Source organism: Semicossyphus pulcher, unplaced genomic scaffold, assembly GCF_022749685.1.
Source record: "Semicossyphus pulcher isolate SPU_LCO1_2020_fin unplaced genomic scaffold, fSemPul1.0.p SCAF_12, whole genome shotgun sequence".
NCBI lineage: Eukaryota > Metazoa > Chordata > Actinopteri > Labriformes > Labridae > Semicossyphus > Semicossyphus pulcher.
In genome coordinates, this window is record NW_027211626.1 from 3709971 (window position 1) to 3735214 (window position 25244).

The window sequence follows — 25244 nt, forward strand, 5'->3', positions numbered from 1 at the left end:
CACAACCAACAGGTAGAAGTATGTGAGGCTGCAGGATTGGTCTTTTCAGAATTTCAAGGTTCAAAGGAAAACTTGCTTGCGAAAGAGAGGCGAAGCCAAAATTTCAAAGTAGTTCACCATGCATCTTACATGAAGATTGAGTCATCCTTTAACTGAAATCCGAGTATCGTATCTGTAGCACAATTAGAGAACCTGCATTGCATGTGCACAGTTGCCTGAGGAGTGCCTAATACCCGAGATAAGTCTCAGGTCTGAATATTGATGCATGCAGGATTAGTATTAAATCTGGGCTGTGCCGACTTATTGCAGCCTTAGCTTGTAAAACAATAATCCCTACCAGTATCTACACAATCACAACGACGCCTGGAGGTAGAACCAGATACAATAAAGAGACGTAGTGCATGGATGATTATAAAAGCAGAGAAGCTGCACACTGAGCAGTTATTGGGTGCTAAGTTCCAGAAGATTTTTCACCACAAGATTACTGTGACACTAAGTTTATTATAGTGTGTTTGTGAGAGTCAGCCAGGGAGGCTTGCAGGTACCCAAACGCTGCACTGAAGGTGTAGCGGTGCAGCATGTCAAATCTTCGATTATCCCTGTGAATTATGGAGAGGCCGGGTTTCTGCCCCTCGTCTCAGGGACCAAGACAAACACAGCCACTACAAGCCAGTTCAGCTGGAACTGAACCATGTGCTGTGACTGCAAATGAAATGGCCCACACAATGTGTTTTGAATGTTCCTCACTTCCCCCTAACGGCCATTACACCCACCTCACCTAGGGTTAACTCAGAAACAGTGGGGCCAATTGGCTATTTGGTGGCAATGATGTGACATAGCGGCCATCCATTCTCCGTCGGAACTGGCTATAATCTGCATTTGTTGAATTTCCAGCAACAAGCTATAAAACAGAAATTGGCCTCTGCAGAAAAGGGTAATGAAAGAAAGATGACGAGCATGAAACGCCATGAGGTCAAATATTATAGTTGTGTTAAAGAAATATATCGCCCTGAAAACAATACAATTCTTCTAATATGATTGCAACAGTAAGTGTTCAAGGTCCCAAGAGCAAAAGCACCACCGGCAGGTCAGGGCTTTTTTGGTCCATATCCAAATCCCTACAGGACTAATGACCTTCCCATCAATGTGAGTTACATTTTGTGTTCAGCTCTAAATAGCTAATGCTAACATGCTAAACACAACGTGTGAACCTAGTTTAAATTACCTGCTTAGCATTAGCATGTCAGGAAATCTAAATGTTGGCAGAATTCAGCCGACAGCACCGTTGCTACATCGTGTCCCTCCATGATGCTGGAGCTGAAACCAACTTTAGAGGATATTCGAGCAGACAGCTCTGCTGGTGGATGGCAGCCTCACACTATGACCGCTCATGAGATTTATATACTGTATGTGTGCTGGCCCAGGTTGATAATACGGAGCAATGTAGGTGAGGATCCATCACTGTCAAGAGCTCTCAATGGCTACTCTAGATAGCAGGCGTTGGTCTTTTTTTGCAGGGAGGGTAACAGCTACATCAGGTGCTATCTCTTATTGTCAAATGCTTTTGATCAAGCATCATGTGGTATGAAAGGCTATCTTTCTGAAGCTGGACATTTCCATCCTTCAGTCCACCAGCCCTTCCAAAAGCTGCAACATACAAGATGTTGTTTTTGCTTTTGCATGGAAATACTTTCTAATGCAAACATTAGATACATTCTACACTTAACAATTCGGTGAAACAATGTGTAAAATATAAGAGAGGATAAAATGGCACCAGGAAGTACTCATTGGTTGAAGACCATGAAGAAGATCTGATCATTATAGGAGCTAGTGATGCCATTGGACTTGTGTGGGTTAGTAGTTTGGATTGCAATTTGCAGACACAACATATACTTCAAATGTTTGTCAAATGAAAATAAAGAAAGTTAACTTCCTTTTGCTGCCAATAAAGCACATTTTTTTGCTGACAATAACTAAATGAAGCTGAGGTAGAATCTCTTGGTATAGGTATCTAAACCGCTCTAATCATAAGAGTAGGCGGGGGGAATGAGTAGAACTTAATCTCCAGTCATGTTTAAGACGTTTAAAACGCTCAGCTTGAAATAATAAATTGTGTCTGATATGTTTTTTCTGCAAAATAAGTTTAATTACCTTGTAAAAATCCTCTCAAGGCATCTCCTCCTTCTCCCTCATTAAAAATTCCTGAATCTGAATAGGCCCCGCCCACTATGCACATTTCCAACTGGCCCCTCCTTCGCTAAAACAAACACGTCTCTGCCATCGTTTAGTGGAAATTTGTTGAAACATAGCTAGCTTGATATGTAGTAATTAATAGTCGTAACGTTAGTAGTCAAAAATGACAGTGACGGTTACAGCTGGCTCACACATCGCCAAAGTGGTTGCCATAGGTTGCACATAATGATATGCATAGCGTCACCCCGTCCTTTAACGGGATTGGCTCCTTAGGTTTGTGACATCTCAGACCTGCCAATCTGAAAACGTGTTGTTCAGCATGTCCTCGGTACACTGCAGTTTAAAAGCAGACAGGCCCAGCCATGGAGATGACTGCTTATGTTGTCCCTGATATATCTTGTTGCACATAAAGAACACCACATGGAGATGTTTACAAGGTTAAACACTTGACTTTCACTGGAGGGGGTCTTTAACAGAAGGTGGTCCATTGTCTGTGAATGCATACCCATGTGCATTATGGTTTAATTGGATGTGACCAGGCCCTGCTACAGAGAGCAGAAGCTTCATTAAGACACGACAGTCGGGCCCATAAAGTAAGCTACCTCCCCCGCATAGGTCGGGAAGCACGCAGCAGAAGAAGCCACTATAGAGGATACTTGACACACAAGAGCCACGGGTAGGAGCTCTACAGGAAACCTCCAGACATGATCCAAACACGGGTTAAATCAAGGCGAGGTCTCACTCTACTATCTCTGAATTTGAGTGGGTTGTAAGTCCTGGAATTAAATCAATCCAATTATCCCTTAAGCAAAAGGGAAATTCTAATCACTACTAAAATAACAATTCTGACTCATCAGCTTTTTTCCCATGGTGCATTTCTTTCCTGATTAAGCCAGTGAGCTCTAAGATGATAATATTCCGGTTATTAAAGCATGAGTGGACACCCAGTGGTTTGAGAAGAATGACATTAATGTAATGTTACCCATAAGCCGAGGCCCGCAATATTCAATAACAACATAACCCCAGTCGAGCATTTAGGGAACTTTTTGATGGGGCACCTGAGAAGGCTGAGTCCCCCCAGACCCTTCACAATCATTACACTAATGATGATCAGCACTGACTTTTCCCTCCAGGAGAGAAGAGGGCCAGTGCAGGAGCACAGAGCCTTAATCAACTGAGCGAGTGGCACTTAAAGATGATATTGTCCTGGCATTATAACGACATGAGCACAAGCAGACGGTAGTGTTGATTGCAACTTAAATGTTTTTGAAGCCATGCAAAGAAGAAAAAGAAAATCGCGACCAATCAAAAGTCTGAAAAAATCTATTGCCGGAAGACGACCTGGCAGGCTGCAATAGAGGAAGGTTTTTGTCCCGTCCGTCATTTTGCAAGGAATGTCGCCTCATTTGTGACAAAGGAGATAACAGCCTGACGTCACGAGCCAAAAACACCGTTTACCCTGTCTACACGTCTCCGTGGAAACCTGGGCAGAGTTTTACAAAAGATCCTTTTTCAGAGATGAAAGGCCAAAACGCAGCGAAAAAGCGACATGTATGTGTAGACATGTTTCTTCTGTATTCTCTCACTTTTGCAATCCTGTGGACGTCTGTTTACCACCACATGGTTACATCTTTAATTTTCAGACATTGTGGTCATTGTCATTTTTCTATCCAAACCCCTCTCTTTACTCTCTCTGTAAAAATAGCACCGCATCCTGCACTCTGCGGTGTATGCATATATTTATCAAATCATATATTATTTGGGAGGACAGCTGGCTGTACTTAAGTGTTAAGTTTGAGCAAATCAATAAAGTTGCACATCCTGAAAAACCTAAAGATTAGCTTTAAGACACTTTAAAGCTCCATGAGGTTAAGGAGCGCTGTAGAGCTGGGTAATAATTCTCTGTGGGTGAGTCACGATGAGAAGACCTTTCTCCTGCACAGTCATCAATGGTTCATCTAAAAAGTGATTAAAGTTACTTTAAATAGCTTGAACTGGACTTTATATCCATGTGCTTAGTTAACAGCACGGTGTGTCTCATCTCAGATATATTTTCTTACTATTCCAGTAACTGAACTCATTGACAGCCTGCTTTACATTTTGTGAAACACCCTTGTCACCAGCTCCAATAGTCAGACCCTGATACTGGCGCTGCTGTGCACCGTTAGCCATTCCACATCCACTGAGGCCAGCCATACTTAAAATGTATGTGTCCCTGTAATGCAAGGCTCTCAGGATGATTCACTGAATTGCAGTCCCCGTCAGAGGAGAGATGGAACAGCTGGACAATGATTAAAATGCTGACTATTCACAGGAAAGGACAGTGAATGCACCATCTCTTTTTACACAGGCCAGACACGATGTCTTTGTGAGTGTAGTGTCCTGAGACTGTAATGTCCTACCGCAGGAGCTCCGCGCGGGAAGGTCGTCACGTCGGATCAAACTGAACACATTGACATCTCCCGATGCACACGTTCCTGCACGCCTCATTCATCTCTCCACCTACATCGCTGCACAACTCTTTAATCCAACGACCTTTTTGTTCTGTGTGAATGCATAAGATAACACCTAAACCATCACAGTTAGCCTCGACTACTCTCACTTTCCACAGCCTTTGTAGGTCACTTTAAAGGGGATCTTTCAACACAACCTGAAAGTGAAACACCTGTCTCTACTTTATGCAGTATTGGCCGATACAGACTACCCCACCAATACTCGTGCAATGGCTCCGGTTGTAACTCTTGATTTTGCTGGCTGACGGTCGCTTTCCTTTTTAGACTGTTTGCTTCATCTGAGCGTCAAGTTTGTTTCTCTTTCTTTGGATTTTCACTTATTTTTGAAGTTGTATCTGTAGTCATCCATCTTTTCTTTGTTTGTTCAGCCATAGTAGATTACTGTTTACTCGCAACACTTGCAGAGACCGGAAAAGCAGCCGCTTAGCTCCGCCTACCCTCTCTGGCAGACCAACCACTGCTGGCTGATGGAAAACACGTCACTAACTGGGCGCCGCTTGTCGCACCAGACACCCAGTCTGTAATACTGCAAATGCAAAGGCTTCCATCAGTGGGCCATAGGCTCAATCACCATTGTGTTACCTCATTCGGCGATAGTTAGAGACTTAACAGACATTTATTTACATGAAAATCGAGATTATTACTTTAATTGTTTTTAATTTTAAAATAGAAATTATACAGCCTTAAAATGTGTGATTGAAAAACACTGATTGCTCATATTTTTGGACTAGCATTACACCAGTGACTGTTCTTCTTCTGCCACTCTAAAACAGTAGCCAGTCAGCCTTATATATTATTATTGCTTTGTAAGCTTCTTTTTTGGAGAAGAAGAAACAAGTTAATTTTTTTTCTGGGCACTTATCACTTATGGTACCCGATCAGTTTATTGATTGGCATGCTTGCCGATACATAATACTGCATTTAAGGCACCATGAGAGGCATTTTGAAGTGTTGGTATATGAACACCTGCCAGTATCAGCACGAACCTGAATGAAGTCCTACTGATGCATTATATTCAGAACAATAGGCTGACGTACCTTCAGGATTGAACTGTACATTTACACTCCCGTCTAAAGCAATAACCGCACATGATTTCTACAAGGTGAACCATTATTGATTAAACTATTCAAGCTAAATCAGGTTAGCATAAAGCCATAACGACATCCAAAGTACTGAACCAGAAAACATGTACATTAATAATAAATATCTCTGTAACACACTGCCTCTCTAAACTGTCACGGTCATTTATATCCCTTTATCTCTCTCCGTATGACTCGGCCAGAAGACGGGCATCCATCTTATCAAGCCTGTTCCTCTCTGCCAATCTCTTGGTTCCTTGGTGGCAATTTATTACACCGCATGGAGCTGGGATATAATTATAGTCTATTGTCTGATATTTCGCCTGCATTACATGCTCCTGCAACGCTTCAGGAGCCGTGCTGAGTCTGAGAGAAAACCATTCCACTGGATCAATATTTATGATTGTATTATTTGTCAGCATCTGCAGACCCTTACACAAACTGTTTTGATGGTCGCAGGTCAGCGCGAGAGAGAGAGAGAGGGGAGGGGACGGCGATGAATGTGGGGTCTCTGCTGCTGCAAAGCTGGAAATGAGGTGCGAATTATCTACAGGAGTTTGTCATCTCATTTATGAGCTGCAGCTTGAACAGCCTGCTAAATTGAAAGACAAAGTTGACATTTGGTTTTGATTTGAAAATCGTTGATCGTTTTTTAAAAGCTCTTTGTAACAGCTTAAAGTTTGTCTTCATGGAGAGCCTGACATTCACGGTTCAAGGCTCTTTTACACTTTCATTTTAGATGAAGGCGACAAAAGATCTTTCTATAAAGTTAAACATTTCAATGGGTTCAAGCACATCATTTTAGTTCCTTCTGGACGGTGAGACACAGCGTCACACATCAAAGGCACTGACACACAAAATCACTGGATGCACAAGTATTAATTGTTGAAAGTAGTCAGACAGTCTGTCAAAAGGGAGTTTAAATCAAATCATTTGTGCGTACGTTTTTCATTATGAAGTTAAGCCCACCCCCTCCTGGAGATGCTCTAATCTTCCTTCACCCAATCCGATTAATCCAAAATGAGTTAAATCCAAATTTATTTTAAACTATATTTGTAAAAGCTGATTAAGCCCTTATTAAAAGGGTCGCACTACTACTGTGCTTATTTTAAGATACTATGTGTGCTTTCCCTACAAACTGAGTATTTCAAATAGTGACACATATTTTATCTTTGTGCGAGCCCCCCCACCGCAGAGATCCCTGCATTGTATCTGGAGGGTTACATCTTACTCCAATCAGGCATTACTTTATTTTCATATTGTGTAAAATGCCCATTATTTAAGGAATTAAGCTGAGTGTTAATCCGATTAGGAGCTATCATGGAGTAGCTCTGGCATCGTACAATTATAGAACATATTCTTAGTTATTAGGTAGGCTTCCTTTTGATTGTAGGTGGAGGCTGAAGCTTCCTGAGGAAGCTCCAACAAAGCAGGAAGGCTTTTTATACTATTATCCACGCAAGGTCTTTATCTTGAATGAGTCATGCATCCTCTGTTCAGTGCACAGGTATTCCTAGATTGTGATGCCGTCTGCAGGCATGTTCGTTGCAGGCTAATTTCCAATGCAATGATTTAAATGAGGGAACTTCAGCTGGACTTTACCAGATTTAAGAGGCCATTTCAGTTTGTTTAGTCACACATTGTGACATTTGAGAAGTTATATACTCCTGCAGATGCTGCACAGCTCATGGAGGACAGATAGAGATGATGGAGGACCTCTATGATGGTTATCACACACACACACACACACACACACACGCACACACACACACACACCCACACACTGCACAGTGACACATCTGATTGCACGGGGAGAAATGCTCGACAGTGAGCCTGTGGTGCTGCTCCCAACGGTGGAACAATGCACTTATTTTGCTTCAGTTTTTAGGTCAGAGGACTGAAGGAGAAGACAGACGCTCCTCACTAAAGTAAGGCATGCGTTCCATTTATTAGGAAATAATGATGTAATGCATTAAATTAATCCGGGATGAGCTTAACTGCCTGCTGGGCATTGTAAGTACTTTAATATGGATCAAGTTGACACCGTAATGACGTGAGTGAAAGTCGCTGACAACAGAATCATTTAGAAACGATCTTACCTGCTGAGGCTCTCGCGGTGTCGTCTGTTTCACTCGCCTGCTGGACGCCGTGGTCGTGGTGATCTCCATGATGGACGTGGACGTCTCCGAGCGATTGGCCGTGGTGCTCGACTGCGGCGTGATAGAGGAGGGTGACTCCCCCACCAGCCGCACGCTGCCTTGGATCCTAATGTTGGGATCCCCCTCCGCCGCCATGTTGAACACCTTTAAGCCATTATAGTAGAGGCCCGAGAGCTGGCCCTGAAACATTCGACTCCGGTCGCGCTCCCAGCCCCCAATCTGTATAGTGGTTTGGCTGTTGAAGATTGTAAGCTGCCGCCCTGTGGGAAAACAATGTTACATATATACAAGAATGTTGAACTGTGGACTCAGCCACTTCTACTGAACAGGAAAAAAAACACAGACAGAAAGACAGATTATTTGCCCAGCGGCTAATGAGACCAATAAATTACGGGTTGTAGAAGCAAACCCGGGTAATTTATTGCAGTTATAATGATGAGATGCCTACGAAAAGAAACAAACGTGAAATAATAACACAGGATTTAGAAAATCAAAGCAGCTTTGCTAAAAGGGCTGTCTAATCTAAAAATACCAAGAAAGAAAGATTAATCAGAAATAATAATGTTATGTGTGTGCAGTAGATTAAACCATACTTGAAAAGATAACATGAGCTTTAAAGGAGGATAAATGGACAATTTGTTAGCAGGAAATTGCCCAGGGGGGGAAATATGTGACACATTTGTATAACAAAGCTAAGCATATATTTCTTTATGCTTTGCTTATGTTGGCTCGATCTTATGGTTTACAGCAAGCATGGAAAAAACAAACTTAAACGGCTACCGGCTGTGAGAGTTGGACTTTTTTTTTTTTTAAGTGTGCAATCTCACAGGAAGCAGGACACACTTCAGGATATTTGGAATGATATTCATCCTTTTAGCAAAAGCAACCAAGGCAAGTCAAAGTTAGAAGGGACATGGTTGGACACATGGGAAACCAAAGAAAACATCGCATGACGACACTTTGATAACAGAAAGGAACCAAAAGAGAAGGCAGAACAGAAAGAGAGATGATAGGGCTCATTTCACATTTTAAGTGAAAAATATGAATTAGTTATTGAACTATAAAAAACAAAGCATGCACTCAGTTTGTTTTATATTACAGTTCCTTGATCTAATGCCCTATACATATTTACAATGTCTGTTAAAGGGACTCAGAATTCTGATGCCAATTCATATTGCACACTATTTATCATTGCTAGCAGTTTAATCACAAGCAGTACTGTACTGTACTGTGTATGTTTCACAAGTGCCTCAAAAACACTCTCAGCTACTGATGACTAAACTTTTACATTTATCATTTAGACGTTTACAGCAAAAGTAATTTATGACATTTTAACAATATTACTTCAGTAAGTGATTTAAATTCATATTTACAGTCCCTTTAACCTTAAGTTGACAATAAACACGTATTAAAACATCTATAAATAAAATACATTATTATGAAAAGTATGAAACAACTTAATTTAACTCTTCAATTCATTTGGTTTTTAAAGTTTTACTGAACATTTATTTTTTATGTTTATTATTTACAAAATATCTCTACACCTTGGTTATGTTCAAATTATTTTATTTGAAGTTTTAATCAGTCATTTTACCTTTGTCGAGTAGCCATTCGTCAACTACTCGACCAAGTCGGTATGGGATTCGCTGTCTAGCAATCGCCAGGCGTTCGTTATCATTGTTGCCTTTAAAGTTTAAAGAGACATTTCATTGGTTACAATCTGTAAGGTCAAAGGTTAAATGTTCATACTTAATGCTGGAGCTATACAACTGCACAAGGGTTTTATATTTAAAGAGTTTTGTATATTTAAAAAACAATATTTACTGAAACATTATCTGAACAAACTTTATTTTATTTTAAGCCAACAAATTAGTCCTATATTATTATCGTGAACTAGCACGCTCATGTTTCATCTAGGTTAATAGAGCTACGTTATCAACCAACCCAAATCACATTATAAACACATTACAAAACGTTTAGCCCAATGACTCCACCCCATTTGTTTTTTAACTGGCTTTTACACTATTTATGTACATTTATACAAAAGAACATCATTTAAATGTGTTATTGAGTCAATCTTTTATGGTTTAAAGGATAAACAATTTAACTTTAACTTCTAACACATGCCCACCCCATTTATACACAGCCTAATTAACAAGAAATAATAAGCTAGGTGCAATACAACAGTCAACACAGTGTACATTCAGATCATCTAGTCAGAGAGAAGTCAGAAGACAATGTCAGAGTAGGTACATCCACTGTAAAAGATTCAATCAGACGGCTTTGACAAAAGCTTCGAGGAGGAAAAGTTATGAGCTTGACTGTCTAAATATTTCAGAGTCAAAGGAAAAGTAGTTTTCCAACAGTATTCAAAGGAAAATCCAAATGCGTGTCAGGACAAAGAGGAGCGGCTACAGAAAAAGTCCACTCCATGATTGGAGGGTACTTTGGCATTAATGAGGCCAAACTCTGCATCACCCCTTTTGTCAAGGCCAATAACCTCTCCAGAACAGAGACTCTCAGCAAAGTGCCACTGTCTCTGAGTGCTTCTCCCCCTGGTATTGTCTGCACAGATTGAATTCAGTCAGCTCTATTCTTCCGGCAGATTGACAATGTTTGTCCCATCAACTATATTAATTCACTTCTGGCAGATAAAAGATCCGGTAGCTGAGAATGATTCGCTGAAGAATGGCTTTGAAGGGGAAGTGATCGCCGAGACATGAAGGAGACGAGGTAACCTTGTAACAAATGCACAGTTGGTCTGATGAAAGGTCTTCGAGGTAAGAAGACGCATAAAAAGGACATTTTTTAATCGCATCAGCTTGAATTACTGTAGAGGATCAGCCGCACAGAAGAGGGTTTAGAGCTTGTCTATGGCGCTCATGGAATTTGGCTGCAGTTGATTGTGCCGGGTTGGAGCACAAAGGCTGGTGAGGGAGATTTAGAGGAACACTTCTCCCTCAACATTGATGTAGAAACATTCTGCATTACAACAAAGACACACAGGTGTGCTACACACTGTGTGCGGTGTTTGATGTGGATCTCTAGATGTTCTCAAACAGTGTCCAGTAATGTGAGGGGAAGCTGTGTCTTCAAATCACGCACTTGTAGTTTGGACAAATACTGGTGACTTTAAGTAGAACACCTTCATGTTAAACAGAGTGCAGCCGAACTTAAAGGGCCAGTTGGCTGTCTTTCAACCTCAGTCCTACCATGCTATCATGTGGAGCTAATGCCATTATGGTGAGAAAAAAATGCAACTTCGCTCTGTGCCTTTGGAGGGCGCTATCAGCTTCTCCAATGTGCCCTGGAAAACCTCCGCCAGACTACATAAAACGCGTCTTCTGGTAGAGGCCAGGGAGCTCGCTAAACTGGAATTGGAAGAACGCCTCCGATGTCTCGTTCAAAATCATCAGGTTTGAAATGTAGACTGCAGACCTGAAGATTTTTTTGACGATCCACCGGTATATTCTCACCGTATTTTGGATTCTGTCCCGCTCTGAGTCATTGTCTGCAGCAAAACAGTGGAATTTCACTCCAGCATCTCTCGCTAGGCCGTTCCTTTCACAGGGAGGGGCGCAATGCATGCTGGGTGTTGTAGGAATGTAGAATTGGGGAAATGAAGAGCTGTTTATACAACTTGTTCCACAGCTATGGTGCCAATTTCAAATATTATTGCTTCTATCCATTAGAGAGACCACCAGCTTTGATTGACAGTGGCTTTTTCCAGGGGCGATGTTAAACTCAATTCTACAATCCACTGTGGACTCATGCCTCTGCTCCCTGATGACGACACCACTGGCAGCATTGATTATTTCCTAATTTATCAATTTAGAAATATGTGAGTTGCTCCAACTACACTCTAATCCAGTCCCCATGATAACAGGTTGCAATTAAAAATAAATGCACAATGTAGAGCTTAATCTGTTCCATCTAGAGCTGCAAAGATCATTAGATGAATCAATTGTAAGATCGAAAAGACAATTCTCTGCTGAGGTTTATAATAGATTTATTGATTAAATGATATTTCGAGCAGAAATGTCAAAGATCTGCTGGTTCCAGCCTCTTGAATTAAAGGCTTTTTTGTTTTTGGTCATTATACGAAGTCTTTGGGTTTAAAACTGTTGGTTTGAAGAAAGAAGCAATTTGAAAATGTCACTTTGTGTTCTGGGAAACTTCGCAGAGCATTTTTCAAAACTTTCTGACATTTTAAAGACTGTGCAATAAATCGACTAATGCAGCCCCAGCTTAAGATTTCCTTCAGAAAATAGTCCCCTGCAAATATTACATTTACAGAGGACTATGTTCAGCTGTGGACTGATACAAGTTTGTGTACTTACGGAGCCATCCCCGTGGCTCATGGATGTGTTTTTCATAGTTTAAGGACACTAATGGAGCTCTGTGGCACAAAGCTGTTCGACTGTAGACCAACAGACAACACTAGTAGGATCAATTTGTTGTTGTAACTCGAAACAATCAGAAAATATTGTTTAACTTATTCCTTGAATGCTGTCGTGAATTCCTGAACAATGTATTTTAATTTATGCAGCAGCTAGAAAATCAGAACGCTTCCTCCAGGTAGGTGGATGCAGAGCGCACCAGCCTCCAGTTGCTTTGGGCTTATGTAACGTCTACCACACTGCCTGGTGTCGAACACACACCGTATTTCCCTTATGCAAGACCCCCGGAGCTCTGCACCACCTGATCCTTCTGAGCACCGGGCATGATGCAAGCATTAGACACGAAAAAATGAATAAACAAATAACACACACACTCACACACATACAGCTTTACTTCCTGTTTTGAATGTGTTAAATTAATGAATAATCCATTAATTTCTGCTGTCGTGGGGCATCCATGGGCCTTGTTCATTCCTGTCACCTCTGTTTGTCAGTCATGGGGTGTTAGTTATGTCACCTCTGCGGCTCCTGCTATGACACCTCATCTGAGGAGAGGTCAGCATCAAACTGGGCTCAGGAGAACAGTTAGCCTACAGCTGTTTGGAGGACGATAAGGACATGTGAGTGTGACCAAAGAAGAGCCAGACTCATTACAAAAGCTATTTCACTGAATAATTCATTTTAATTTCATGTAAATCTATGATATTTAGTAGCTTTTTGACGGCCAAAATGTGTAAAAAATTACATTTCTTTTTCATGAAGAGGAGAAGAAAACGAAGAGCGTCACACACATACAGTAAACACACACTTTCATGCTCACACACATCCTGCCACTGTGCCAAAATCCTCTGCTTTTGTGCAGAAACACGTTCCATTTTCAAAGACAGTAACGCTTTATCTGTTTGGCTCTGCACCCCTCGTGGCGCGCTCAGTCTATCCTTATAGAGAGGTTAATTAAGTGTGGATATAATCAAGGTCTGATCGTGTATTGATCCCCACTGTGGGACACCCGAGTGTTAAACAATGCTGTCCCCTGGGCCTCGATGCAGCTGCAGGGCCCATTCATCGAGCCTGCGAGCGGAGCCAGCGACTGCTGCCGAGCGGTGATTTGGTTTGGTGTGGGACGGCCCGGCTTATCTCCTCCGCCAGACAGCCGCGATTCGGCTGAGCCGTCCCAACTGACCCGCTTTGCCCTCACTCACTTGTTTTCTTTTTTGTTAATAAAGTGGTCAGATAAGGTGGAGCTTTATCTCATTACAAGCCCTAGGACACTCGGCACATTAAACGAACAAATATGCAAATGCTTCCTCTGTTCATGGAGCCGTGGGAATTAAATAGGAGGGAACCTTCACAAATCTCACTATTATTTTCATTATTCTGCTCCTTTTTTTCCTCCACTGCTGGCTGTGGTGGCCATTGCACCATTTTTTAAGCATGCTCAGTGATGACTGCTTGTACAATAGGCTGAATAGGCTCATGCATAGAACAGAGGAGGAACCAGAGCAGATAGGATGGAGCTTTGATGGATAAAGCTAACCCTCCTCCCCTCGTACCCCACAAATCAGACTCCACACTGCAAGGTGGGAAAACAGGACACAGGGTGAGATCGACAGAGGGGGCAGGGGTGGACACACGGGCGTAGAAAGGACGGAAAAAGAGGAAACTGCGAGCTGCGGGGAGAGACAGAGAGCTCTGTAAGTGCACCACGCTCTGATAACAGCAAAAGAATAAGGCCAGGGACTTCTCCATTATCTTTGTGAGCTGCGAGTGTTCATTGGGTGCTCGGATAGGATACTGCACTGTACCCTGAGGGCCTGGCAGCACCATTGTGATGGTATTACTTCCATGGCCAAGACTCGGGAGAAGGGGCTGATATTTTTTTTTCTGTTGCTGCTCGGGCTTTTGTGTGCGGCGCAGAACCAAAGCGGGTGAGAATAAAGGACAACAAATAGAAAGCTAGTTATGTGTCTGCGTGTGCGCTTTGCTTTTTTAGACTCTAATAATTGTGCTAAAGACTTTTAATGGCCCACAAGTATGCAGTACGAGACTTTTTAATGAGATTACCAGGGCAGCAATATAGGCCCTGGTGAAGCAATTATTTCCTTGCTTAGAGAATGATCGCTCCCTCCCATATAATCTCCTACTCTCTGTCTTTCTCACTCCGCAGCCATCATTTTTATCTTTGCTGTCTGCTCTTATTATAATCACTGTTGATCTGTGAGTGGCCTACGAGGGGCTGAGGGCTGCTATTATGAGTGCGTTAGAGGCATACATGGATACTAATCAAACTACAGGCGAGCTGAGAGAATGATGGCTTTGTGTGCTGGGGGTGCGGGGGGGGAGCTGCGCAGTAATTGTGATTGGATGTAATTAGTCTGAAACGAGTCTAATAAGGTAGCTGGACTTGGCTTTGTCACTGACGCTTGATTGGTGGGGGTGAGGTTGGTCACTTTTCCTGCAGCATTTATAACTCAGCAGTTTTAATAAGAGGAAGAAATCTAGTGTTATTAAACAGTTTACAGTACAATGACCGAGAATTAAATATGAATTGAGAGATTTTAGTCCCTTACAACATGTCGACAGGTAATTCATTTCATTTTGAGCTGAAGCTAACTCAATGGTACTTCACTCTGCAGAAGGCCTTTATGTTGTTTTCATTATCTTTTCATTGATGATTATTATTCTTAAAAAAGGGGAACAGCTCATCACATTTCCCCAGAGCCCAACAGTGACGTCTTTACATTCTTTCTCTTCTCCGACCAGCAGTCAAAAAACCCAAAGAATCTTCATTAGCGCTTTTTAATGACATAAAAAAGCTGCAAATCCTCTTTTTTTTTTTTAAGTGATGAATAATAAACAATTAGAATTAAATAAGACACTTGTGTTGCACTTTTCTGTATCAAAATAACCCTAAATAATTCCCCTTTCCCATCAAAAGTAGCGCACTGACGCGTGTTCTTCAGATCCGGAGAGGCCCACTAATAAATGCCAATTGTCTGTTTTCCCATTGCCAGTGAAGTATACTCCTTTCTGTCCTGTCCTCCTGTCTGACGTCACAAACGCGCCTGACACAGGGTTAATAAACAATAGCAAGCACAAAGATGTTACATTATACTCTTTGGTAAGCAGCGTGGAGGCCAGTGAAGATGTTACGGTGGTTAGGTTTTTATTGTATCTGTCACTCATTCAGTCTGTTTATCAAACGCAACGCCGACAAATTCGGAACGATGTTCGAGCGCTGCTCGGACGGAGACGGGATGCGTGTCATAGCATCGCGCCGGAAAGGGGGCAGAGATTAGCACGTCGACCCGGGTCTGAATGCCGATTGTAACCTTTACCGTTGACCTAAAGTCCAAAACCCAAATAATCTTCATTTATTGTTTTTAATGACGAGAATCCTCACATTTAGGAAGCTGGAACCAACAGATTTATGACGTCTCTGCTTAAAAAATAACTTAAACGATTCAATTGATCATCAAAATAATAAGCAATTAATTTTCTTTCAGTCAATGAATCGTTGCAGAAATCTTACGACCTTAAGCTCCACTTGTGTTGCACCTTTGTGTATCTAAATAAGCTTAAATAAGTTGCCTTCATACACTTGATCAGTCCATCAGCAGCACAGCTGTATGTCACAGGCGTCTGGGGGCGTTTGTTATTTGAAGATTGAGATAGTAGCATCCTGGCGTTTAACCCTGCTGTGCATTCTGCCATGTCCACAGCATGTCAGAAGCCATTAGCTTCCCCCGTATCACCTGAGGCGTGCGGGGCCGACCGAGTCCCAGTCATAAAACCGTCTTTCATTTGGATGAATGCGCTGGTCATAGCTAAAAAAGGTCACCAGACATTATGCAAAAGGGGAGAGACGGCTTGGATTTGTCTTCTGTTTGTCCTGTCGCCCTGTCGCCGTGTGCACGCTCACAATCGGACAAAGGTTTCTGATGTGAGGCTGCAGAAATTGCTGCACTTGTTCCTGCAGTAATTTAGCTGTTTTGATGCGAGCATTAAAGTACGAGACTGACAAAGAGGAGGCACGTAATAGTCACACTCCTTTAACCCTCTGTAGCTTTTGTCAAAGCCTTGCAGCAGTTAAAAAGTTAATAATTTCAACAACACAAGCAGTGACATTTAAATTCATTTTGAAAGCCATCATTGTTCTAACATCTTGACATTCTACTGAAAAATACCAGTGTTGCAGAGTTGTTTCCACAGACAAGGTTATCAGTTAAAACTACACTGTAAAAAAAAGTACAAGTATGCAGTCATGTAAAATTAAACTTCTTATACGTTTTCAATTAGTAAACACTCATTACACAGGGCACTAATTAGGTTATTCGTCTTCTACTGTCGTGTAAGCTGTGTGTATGAAAAGTGCTACACTAATAACAATGATTATTATTGGTAGTAACACTAATGACAAAGAAAACGAACACCACGATGAGTAATCGTGGTGTATGCTGTGAGAATGATTAATCTGATGGTGCATCGTCATGCTTTAAGCAGATGCTGAGATGTAGCTGATCATCTGCTGTTTAATTCTGAGTAAACAACAGATTAATTCAGGTATTCATTTCATCTGACTGCGTTATTGCAGGTTTGTCTGCACCGTCGCTTTAATTCAATCAATCTACTGTATTGGCAGAGGAATAAATATTGAACTGGCACACAATTACATGGCACAATAAAAGTGGTAATTTGTCTGTAAATAGTCTATTGATTTGACTTACTGTGCACACACACTGTGGGTGGATTATTAATGTATAAGGGGAGAATAATGCAGACGGGTAGACGGGGTGGGAGGTTGCCCTTTCTTACCGTTTATATCGAGACTATGGAGGCATTAAAGTGCACCTTATTTACATAGACGGATGTAGTTTAACAGCATTGATTAATGTGAAGCGATAAACATCAGAGGTGAGAAAAAAACTCCACAACACTGGTATCATTCTTAACAGCTGCTGGAAACAGAAACATAAAAAAGCAATTAAAGCACATGCCAAGTCAACACAAAACATCCTAACAGATAAGGCTTTAATAGTCTGCCTGATAATCTCTCGGTCATTTTATCGCTTTAAAGTAGCAGCAGGTGTAATTAAAGGCAGAGACGGTGACTCACCTGTGGGGTAGCGCTCAATGACTGGCAGGTCATCCACCTGTAAAGTGGCATTACCCCCACTCCTCGTAAACTTCACTATATGGTACTTTCCGTCATTTACAAACTTTGACGTCTCCTCAATGTTAATGTCGTCTGTTCCGACATTAAATACAACGGCAATGTTTCCTTTTTCCTGAAAGACAAGAGCACAGAGAAGAAGAGGAGTCAGTGACAACAAACTTTACTTTTAGTGAGAAGCTAAGTTTAGCTAAGGGACTGTATGAAAATGAATATTGGGAGGCTCAGAGGAGGTGGAGAGTTAAAGTGATAATCTTGAAGATTTTCATGGCGTTCTCCATCAGCCAGCAGTGGTTGGTCTGCCAGAGAGGGTAGGCGGAGCTAAGCGGCTGCTTTTCCGCTCTCTGCGAGTGTTGCGAGTAAACAGTAATCTACTATGGCTGAACAAACAAAGAAAACATGGATGACTACAGATACAACTTCAACAAGAAGTGAAAATCCAAAGAAAAAGAAACAAACTCGACGCTCAGATGAAGCAAACAGTCTGAAAAGGAAAGCGACCGTCAGCCAGGAAAATCAAGAGTTACAACCGGAGCCAACCGTGGACGTCACACATGAGACACTGTCTGCTCCCACAATTACATTTATTGCCATAGTTGCTGCCAAGGAGAACGAAACTGAGATTTACAAAGAGTAAATTAAAAACTTGTGTTGCATAAAACAGGGAAATCTTTAGGTGTTTGTTTTTCTTTTCTTTTAGTTGTGATTAAATATTTATTCCATGCAGGAAGAGAAGTCCATCAAGTCAAAGTCTAAAGGCCAACGTTGACTTAAGACAATATAACTGCATTAAAGACTTAATGGAATAACCTTAATTAAATTATACAAACTTTATTCTGAAACTCAGTTTGTACCGGAGTTACTCTGCATTAGCTGGGCTGCACTGTTTATAGTGCACCGCCAGCTTAATGGCAGGAGTCATAATGTATGCTCCTTTGCAGTCTATACAGTCCTTTGCATAAAGTCCTTCTCCTATCAGACGAGCAGAGGCAGGAGGAGGACCAGGACCAGAGTCTGGGCACACGTTAATGATCAACAATAACATTTAAAATATGATCTAACCAAACATGGCTCTGCCTTCTTTGCTTCAGCATCATGATGAAACCAGAAAATAAGAGGGATTTTTTTTTATGATGCTTTCTCCGTTACGTGCTGTCGCTATGGCCCTGTGGTGTTTACATCTGTCCCCCCCCTTGGAGTCACTTACACACCAACATATGCTCCACTTGAGGGATGTTCCTTATCCTTTTTGCTGTGTACACGCAGTATAAGATGTTATTCCGAGTGTATTACACTACAGGACCTGCTGTGTAGACCGTGAAGCGAATCACTGTATGGATATTGCCTCGTATTGGCAGCCGTATACGGCATTGTGCTGTTCTTTAGCGCTGCAAAGTTCTGTGCTCCCCTTTAAAGCCTGAAAAGAGAAACATTTCAGCAGCACAAACTGGCAGATTGTGCATACTGTCCTTTAATGTTTTGATAACATCAGTAAAATAAATTATATAGTCAATGTGTAAGAGTCTCCCCTCCAGCTCTCCAGTGTCTATGCGCCTGTCCTGTCCTTGTATGACGCTGCCATCTGCTTCTTTAAAGTGCAATAAACATTTTTCTTCAGCTTAAGCTGTTCTACCACAACACACACACACACACACACACACACACACACACACACACCCAAATGAGTGCTTCCCATTCAGAATACTGTACCCACACCCTCGTCATGACTATAAAAACTGTAAAGTAGCTTAAAAGCTTGCTGTGAGGAGATCATTGAATCTGAGCAGTTTGTGAGACTGAATCATTAAACTGCAGAGAATATTGCTCTCATTACACGGAGAGCATAAATACACAAGTATGGAAACATGAAGAGAGAGTCTCTGAGGGGGTTTGAACCGGGCTTAGCCCCCGTCTCCTCAGATCCACATGTGATGGCTATCTACTCTAATAAGCTCTTATTACTCGACATGATCGAAGTCTCTGAATCCTCCTGCTTAATCCAGCTCAGATGCACGTGTGTGTTGGTGCAGCCTCCCTCTCTGCTCATGAGCTGCAGTGAAAGGAGCATCTGGTTGGAGGCTCAACCTTCTGTAGCAGCGCAGCACTCTGCATGTCATTATCCAGTCAGCACAACCAATACTACACTACATCTCCCTCTCTCTCTGACTCTCCCACGTGCACAAATTGACTCTTTTTTAAGCCCCCCACACCACACACACACACACACACACACACACACACACACACACACACACACACACACACACACACACACACACACGCAGAAACACAAACACAAACAGAGCTTGGCCCCCTTAAAGTGCAGAATGAGTCGAGCATGTCTCAAGAGCCAGAAGCTAAAGTGCAATTAAACCCATTTGTAATGTGTCACACCACGTTACCAAAACTAGGACAATTGTATGCTTTGTAATGTAATTCCAACAGATTATATAATCTGATGCATTAAAGCCACAGTACTAACGCAATTTACGGACTCCTCGCGGGCATAAACACCAATCAACAAAAAATTGGAAAGCAGATGCTACAGTGGCTACAGTGCAGCCGGAGTCATGTTTCCAGAGCTGAATGGGCGCGAGGACGATCCGTAGAGGCTGCTGTCGTTGTAGTAAAACCTTGTGTTCGTTGTAATCTGTCATTTTAAGAGATTCGGCCCTCTTGAAAACCCTTCAGCGAGAGCCACAGAGACAGCAGCTCCGCAGCAGGGCTGAATACAGCGAGAGACAGCAGATAGCACGAGCATCTGCCATCATCAGACCTCACACCCAGGCAGATTTTCACCCAATTTTCTATCTTTCAAGTACTCCAATTTACAGTGGAATTTAACACAAGAGTAGCATCTGTGATTCCAAATGGGAACTTTCTTTCAAGGACTACCACACACTAAACACATTAATTGAGAACTTTTTAAGACTGTCAGAAAAAAAAAAAGAGCGAGAGAGAGACAAAAAAAGACGCTTTAGTGGAGGGACCAACCCAATTAAAATCCTGCTTTTAATAGCCTCCTTCAATTGACTTTTAATGTTCCCCATGGTCTCGTTAATAAATTTACTGCATTTAGTCACAAACTGCCAACTCGAATTTCCATAGCATAAAGAGAAGCCTACTTCACACGTCTCGAAAGAGATGAAGACTTAGATGAAAGTGCGTAAGTGACAAAGGACAAAACCCGAACCATCAGATTTGGGGAGTCAGATATCAGATGAAAGATAAGAGCTAAATCTGCAGCTGCAGAAAAACACTGTTAAATTCCTGACATGCTCGGAGGCCGTGTTTCTCCCGTACTAACGTGATTAACTTGGACTGCTGTTGCCTCTTCCTTCTGATACGAGGCCGGCATTTGCTTTGAACGCCGATTTCTCTAAATTATAATCAAATACATTTAAGCATTTCCTGAAATTAGATTTCTATTTAGACAAGTGAGTTGGTTTACACTGAGAGGAGCCTAATCCTGGAGCTCTAATAGGGTGCAGGCTTATGTCACAGAGTGATTGATAGCTGCTTACATAAACCCAGCACATTACACCCTGTACAATTTTAGGGCTGCTCACTTGGTAAGTGCCGCTCCCCACAGGGCGGCCCCCCCGGGAACGTACTGTATGGCGCACACATCCCGCACCGAAGAACTCGGCCCTGCCTGACACTCTGCACGCTGCCTTGATTAATTGCTCATCAAGCTGCAATAGAGTTTAATTAACTGATGAAGTTGATCCACCATTCTCCTCTAATCTGCTCTTTTTTTTTTCATGCTTCTCATCCTTGCAGCTGGAGGGTGGAGTAGCTGTGGAGTAGCTGCAGCAATACTCAGGGTGTCACTTGCTCGTTAAAACTCTCCATCTGCGCTCATTATACAGCCATCGAGATACTTGTTTCACTAGCTATAAAGCTGCAGAACAGCCTCTGCAGACCAAGTGTTTTTCTGTAATTATCAGAGTCCCATCATGTATTTCTCCCAATTATGTCAACAAAAGCATGTCTGAACAATTATGTGTTAAATGCTTCAAGTCATTCAAACTGACTTAAACCCATGAAAACATTGTCTCCATAAATAATAAATCAATTAATAAATAAATCATCATTTTCATGTGTTTTTCTTATAAGGATTTTGTAAGTTGTGCATAATCCGCTTGAGGGTCAAATGAACCGAGCAGAAAAACAGGAGCGATCTCCACATTTTGTGGCTGGTTCTCTGCAGCAGCCTTGTTTCCCCGGCCCACGTAGAGACGACGTAGAAAAAGAAAGGAAGTGAGAAGCGATATTTGAGACGGTGTCGTGCCTCCGCTCCGCTCTCTGCAGAAATGAACCACGGTGTAGGCTGTCCTAATCTTTTGCTTGTTTATGAGTCATTCATGTTGACAACCATTGTGCACATGTCACATTTCATATCTCACCAGTTCCGACGCCACGGGACTGCAACACATCTCCCTCCAGTGCTCATGTCTGCGAGGCGAGGGGCCTGCTTGGCAGGTGGGAGAGCACCTCCGTCATCCCGCCACTGTGCCATGTGTGTGCGTGTGTTGAGGGGATATTACGCTCTGACTGTAGAAGCTAAATGTCTTAATGCAGCTGGGGCAAGCAGACTGTACTGTTCACCTTATCTTTTAATTACCTCTGACAGTCTTCTGCTTCTCTCTCTCCCTTTTTTAAGCAAAGCTTAGTTAATGAAATTACAGACATAATGGGATACTTAGAGACAGAAAATGTTTTTTTTTTCATTCCTTACGGCACGTGGTCCGTATACTGTACATTATGCCATCATTCATCAATGCACCCGCAATTACAGTTAAGCAAACACGAGTCTATGCAATCACACGGACATAATTTTTAGAGTGCAGTAAATTCATAACAAACCTGGAGGCAGTATAAAGGCATCACTACCATGGTGCAGAAAATGAAATTTCAGCCTCATAGAGGCACCATATGATACATTAACTCCCTAATATCCCAAACAATTTAATGATGTCTTGGACTGTGAAAAAACATATTGCCTCTATAGGTTTGAAAGCAGCGGCCCTGCGTATTCAATATCATTTTAAACTTTGCTCCATAGTCGTAAAAAAATAGGAGCTCAAACTTTTTCCATCATAAAAGATGACACATCGAACATACAAGCAGAACAACCTTAGAGTTCTCTGTTAAAAAATACAATGTACCACTAGTTCTTAAATGGACAAATGTATTCTTGCACCAGAGTTATCATGTCCAAAAATTGAAGATGTTCTGATGCCATTTTTTCCTTCCCAACACCAATTCTGAAACCTACATGTGAGTATTGACTGATACCGAGGCCCCTTCTGATACTCGTGAGATTAAAATGGAAAACAAGCAGAGCTGATGTTCGCAGTGCTCGAAGTGGGCCTCTCCTGATGTCTTGTCTTGTATTGACTTGTATTGCCATTTCGATACGATTTGTGATACTAAAGGGAATGATCATTTTTACATCATTAATAACACCTTGTTTGAAAAACATGAAAATGATTCTGCAGTGATTTTTGTGGGGATCTGAACCGATCAAAGATATTTGATACTTCCCTCTGTGTTGGCCAGAGCATCTCTGCAGCACAAAATTAAATTCTTTTTTAAGTCATTTTTTACACACATTTCATGTTTAATAAATATCAGACCACCTGCCATTTCGTTAACATTTTGATTAAATGTTCAGCTCTACATGACACAGCTTTATTTTGTGTTTTTACAGGTTTTTGATTCACTTTACTTCGAAAAAAAAAGAAGCAGAAATTCAGCCTCAAAATGTGTGATGACAAAGCCGTGCTTGCTGACATTTTGCTAGCTTTGACTACCGGTACACTGTCCGCTGACAAGGCGCTGTTTTTCTTTACTGCTCTGCAACAGTAGTTGCTTGTGCCAGCTTAAATAGACTGTATATTATCCCTGTGAAAGTGGAAACAACTCTTTACTAAAAATTAAAATGTGTTTACCTTTGGGAATCATTTTAAATAACACATTCATATTAGTGTTGGGAATTACGTCTCTTTGAAGGGAGCTGGATCTTATGGCTCCGTTCCTTTACGAGAGCGGTTCAAAAGATGTCAACACACATGCATATTTAAAATTCTGCACATTTAAAATTTAAAAGGAAACGGCAGAATAATGTAGGAACAATTAATCAACGTCATTGATTTGCCAAAAATGTATGACACAACTCTGTATGACTACAGAGATGTCAACAAAAAAAACAACAAACTTGGCGGAGGGTTATAATGTTGCTAACCGTCGCCACTACGTTGTGGTGACTTCGGCATGAAGGGGATCGAGGGCACAACTCACCTACGACTTGGTTCCTGACACTTGCTCCAAAGAGCCGTTCAAAAGAATCGGATCGTTCCTGAATGTCACGACACTAATTCATATATTCATACATCCTCCTCCATCTATCTCAATCTACACCAGCAGTTCTAATAACTGCCTGACTTGAAGACACTAATCAGCTAATGAACGTATGACTAACCCTGTTAAATCTTGGCTCACATACACACATCACTATACTGCATGACTGCAAGCAACATTAAGTCCCTGCATTTTACTCTTTAGCAACATGCCCTTTAACAAAGAGACCTTCACATGACGCAATTGAAATTGAAGTGCGAGGTGCAAAATGTGTACTGACTCATGATTTCCGTTCTATATATTTATCATCCATTGAATCATCTGCAAAAAGGTGACCTCTCTGTGCACTCAAAGAACTTCTCAACTCACGCAGAATTCAGGATGTTAATTCTCTCTTCCTCTAAACGTCGAATCATCATGGCATCACTGAGCTCTTTGGACTGAAAGCTAATGTGTGAGTCAGAACCATACTGGGAACGTAATAATTATTGTGGAAAAATATGTGCGCATGACCTTAATGCATATAGTATTTAATGGATAACTGCAAACACAGGAAACAACTGCCTGCTGGGTAATGTATACATCTTGTACAATATAAAGATAGCATACCACCGTGCTAGACACTCCAAAAGACGACAACAGCAGGGCCCAGATAATGGAGTTGATATTAACAGCAAGTACTCCCACTATAAATATGGTGTTGGTATCTCTTCCTTCCTGTCTTTAATAACTGTGAAGAAACTTGCTAAAAGCATGAAAAAAATCCTGTTATAAAACTCTCTGGATTCTCAGCTGCACGTTGGTCAACTTTTAAAACACGCTCTAATAAACGAAACAAAGTTGTCCTACAAAGGTAAGGTCCCCTCCCCCTCCTCCTTCCTCTCCGCCTCGGAGCATTTCCAGTGAGGAGAGGTATAAGTGTGTTTGCTGGGAGCTCGGCTTATTTCAAAATCAAGTCCGCCGGCTAAAGTGCCTAATTATCTGTGAAGTTGGCTTGAAATTGTTTCCATTGCTAGGAGACTCTATCAAGTGGCTTTCTCTAGGAGAGCTTCATCAAATACCTCGAGTTAATAAATCATCAAGCCAGCCGCAGCAGCTGTTTGAAGGAGGCCGCAAAGAGAATAACAGGCAGACGTACGGCTATTGTGCCATTTGGGATGTAATACGAAAACATTAATTTATGCTAATATATAACACAGCGGCACCTTCTTTGTGAGATGTAGCGAGAAAACATCCACTTAGTGTTTTTACACAGGAGGAATCGCTGCAATAAAAATATAATCCTGCACTCATTAGTGGTTGGAGAGCTCTGCGGTTCACAAGTTTACATCCAGTTGGAAGTGACAGCGTGTCCGTAATGG

The 25244-nt window shown here is 41.7% G+C and overlaps 1 protein-coding gene across 19 annotated transcripts in view; it reads right to left on the minus strand.

Moving 5' to 3' along the window:
* Nucleotides 1-25244, minus strand: part of LOC138588539 (neurexin-1a) — a 301786-nt gene that overhangs the window by 39432 nt on the left and 237110 nt on the right. For 13 of the 19 annotated variants that reach the window (XM_069658714.1, XM_069658708.1, XM_069658715.1 and 10 more), the window contains 3 exons: nucleotides 17461-17632; nucleotides 9539-9628; nucleotides 7885-8204 (listed from right to left, as the gene is read on the minus strand). In XM_069658714.1, coding sequence (XP_069514815.1) covers nucleotides 7885-8204; nucleotides 9539-9628; nucleotides 17461-17632 — 582 coding nt within the window. The remainder of the gene's footprint in view (nucleotides 1-7884; nucleotides 8205-9538; nucleotides 9629-17460; nucleotides 17633-25244) is intronic. The other 6 variants (XM_069658720.1, XM_069658719.1, XM_069658718.1 and 3 more) reach the window with 1 other exon arrangement.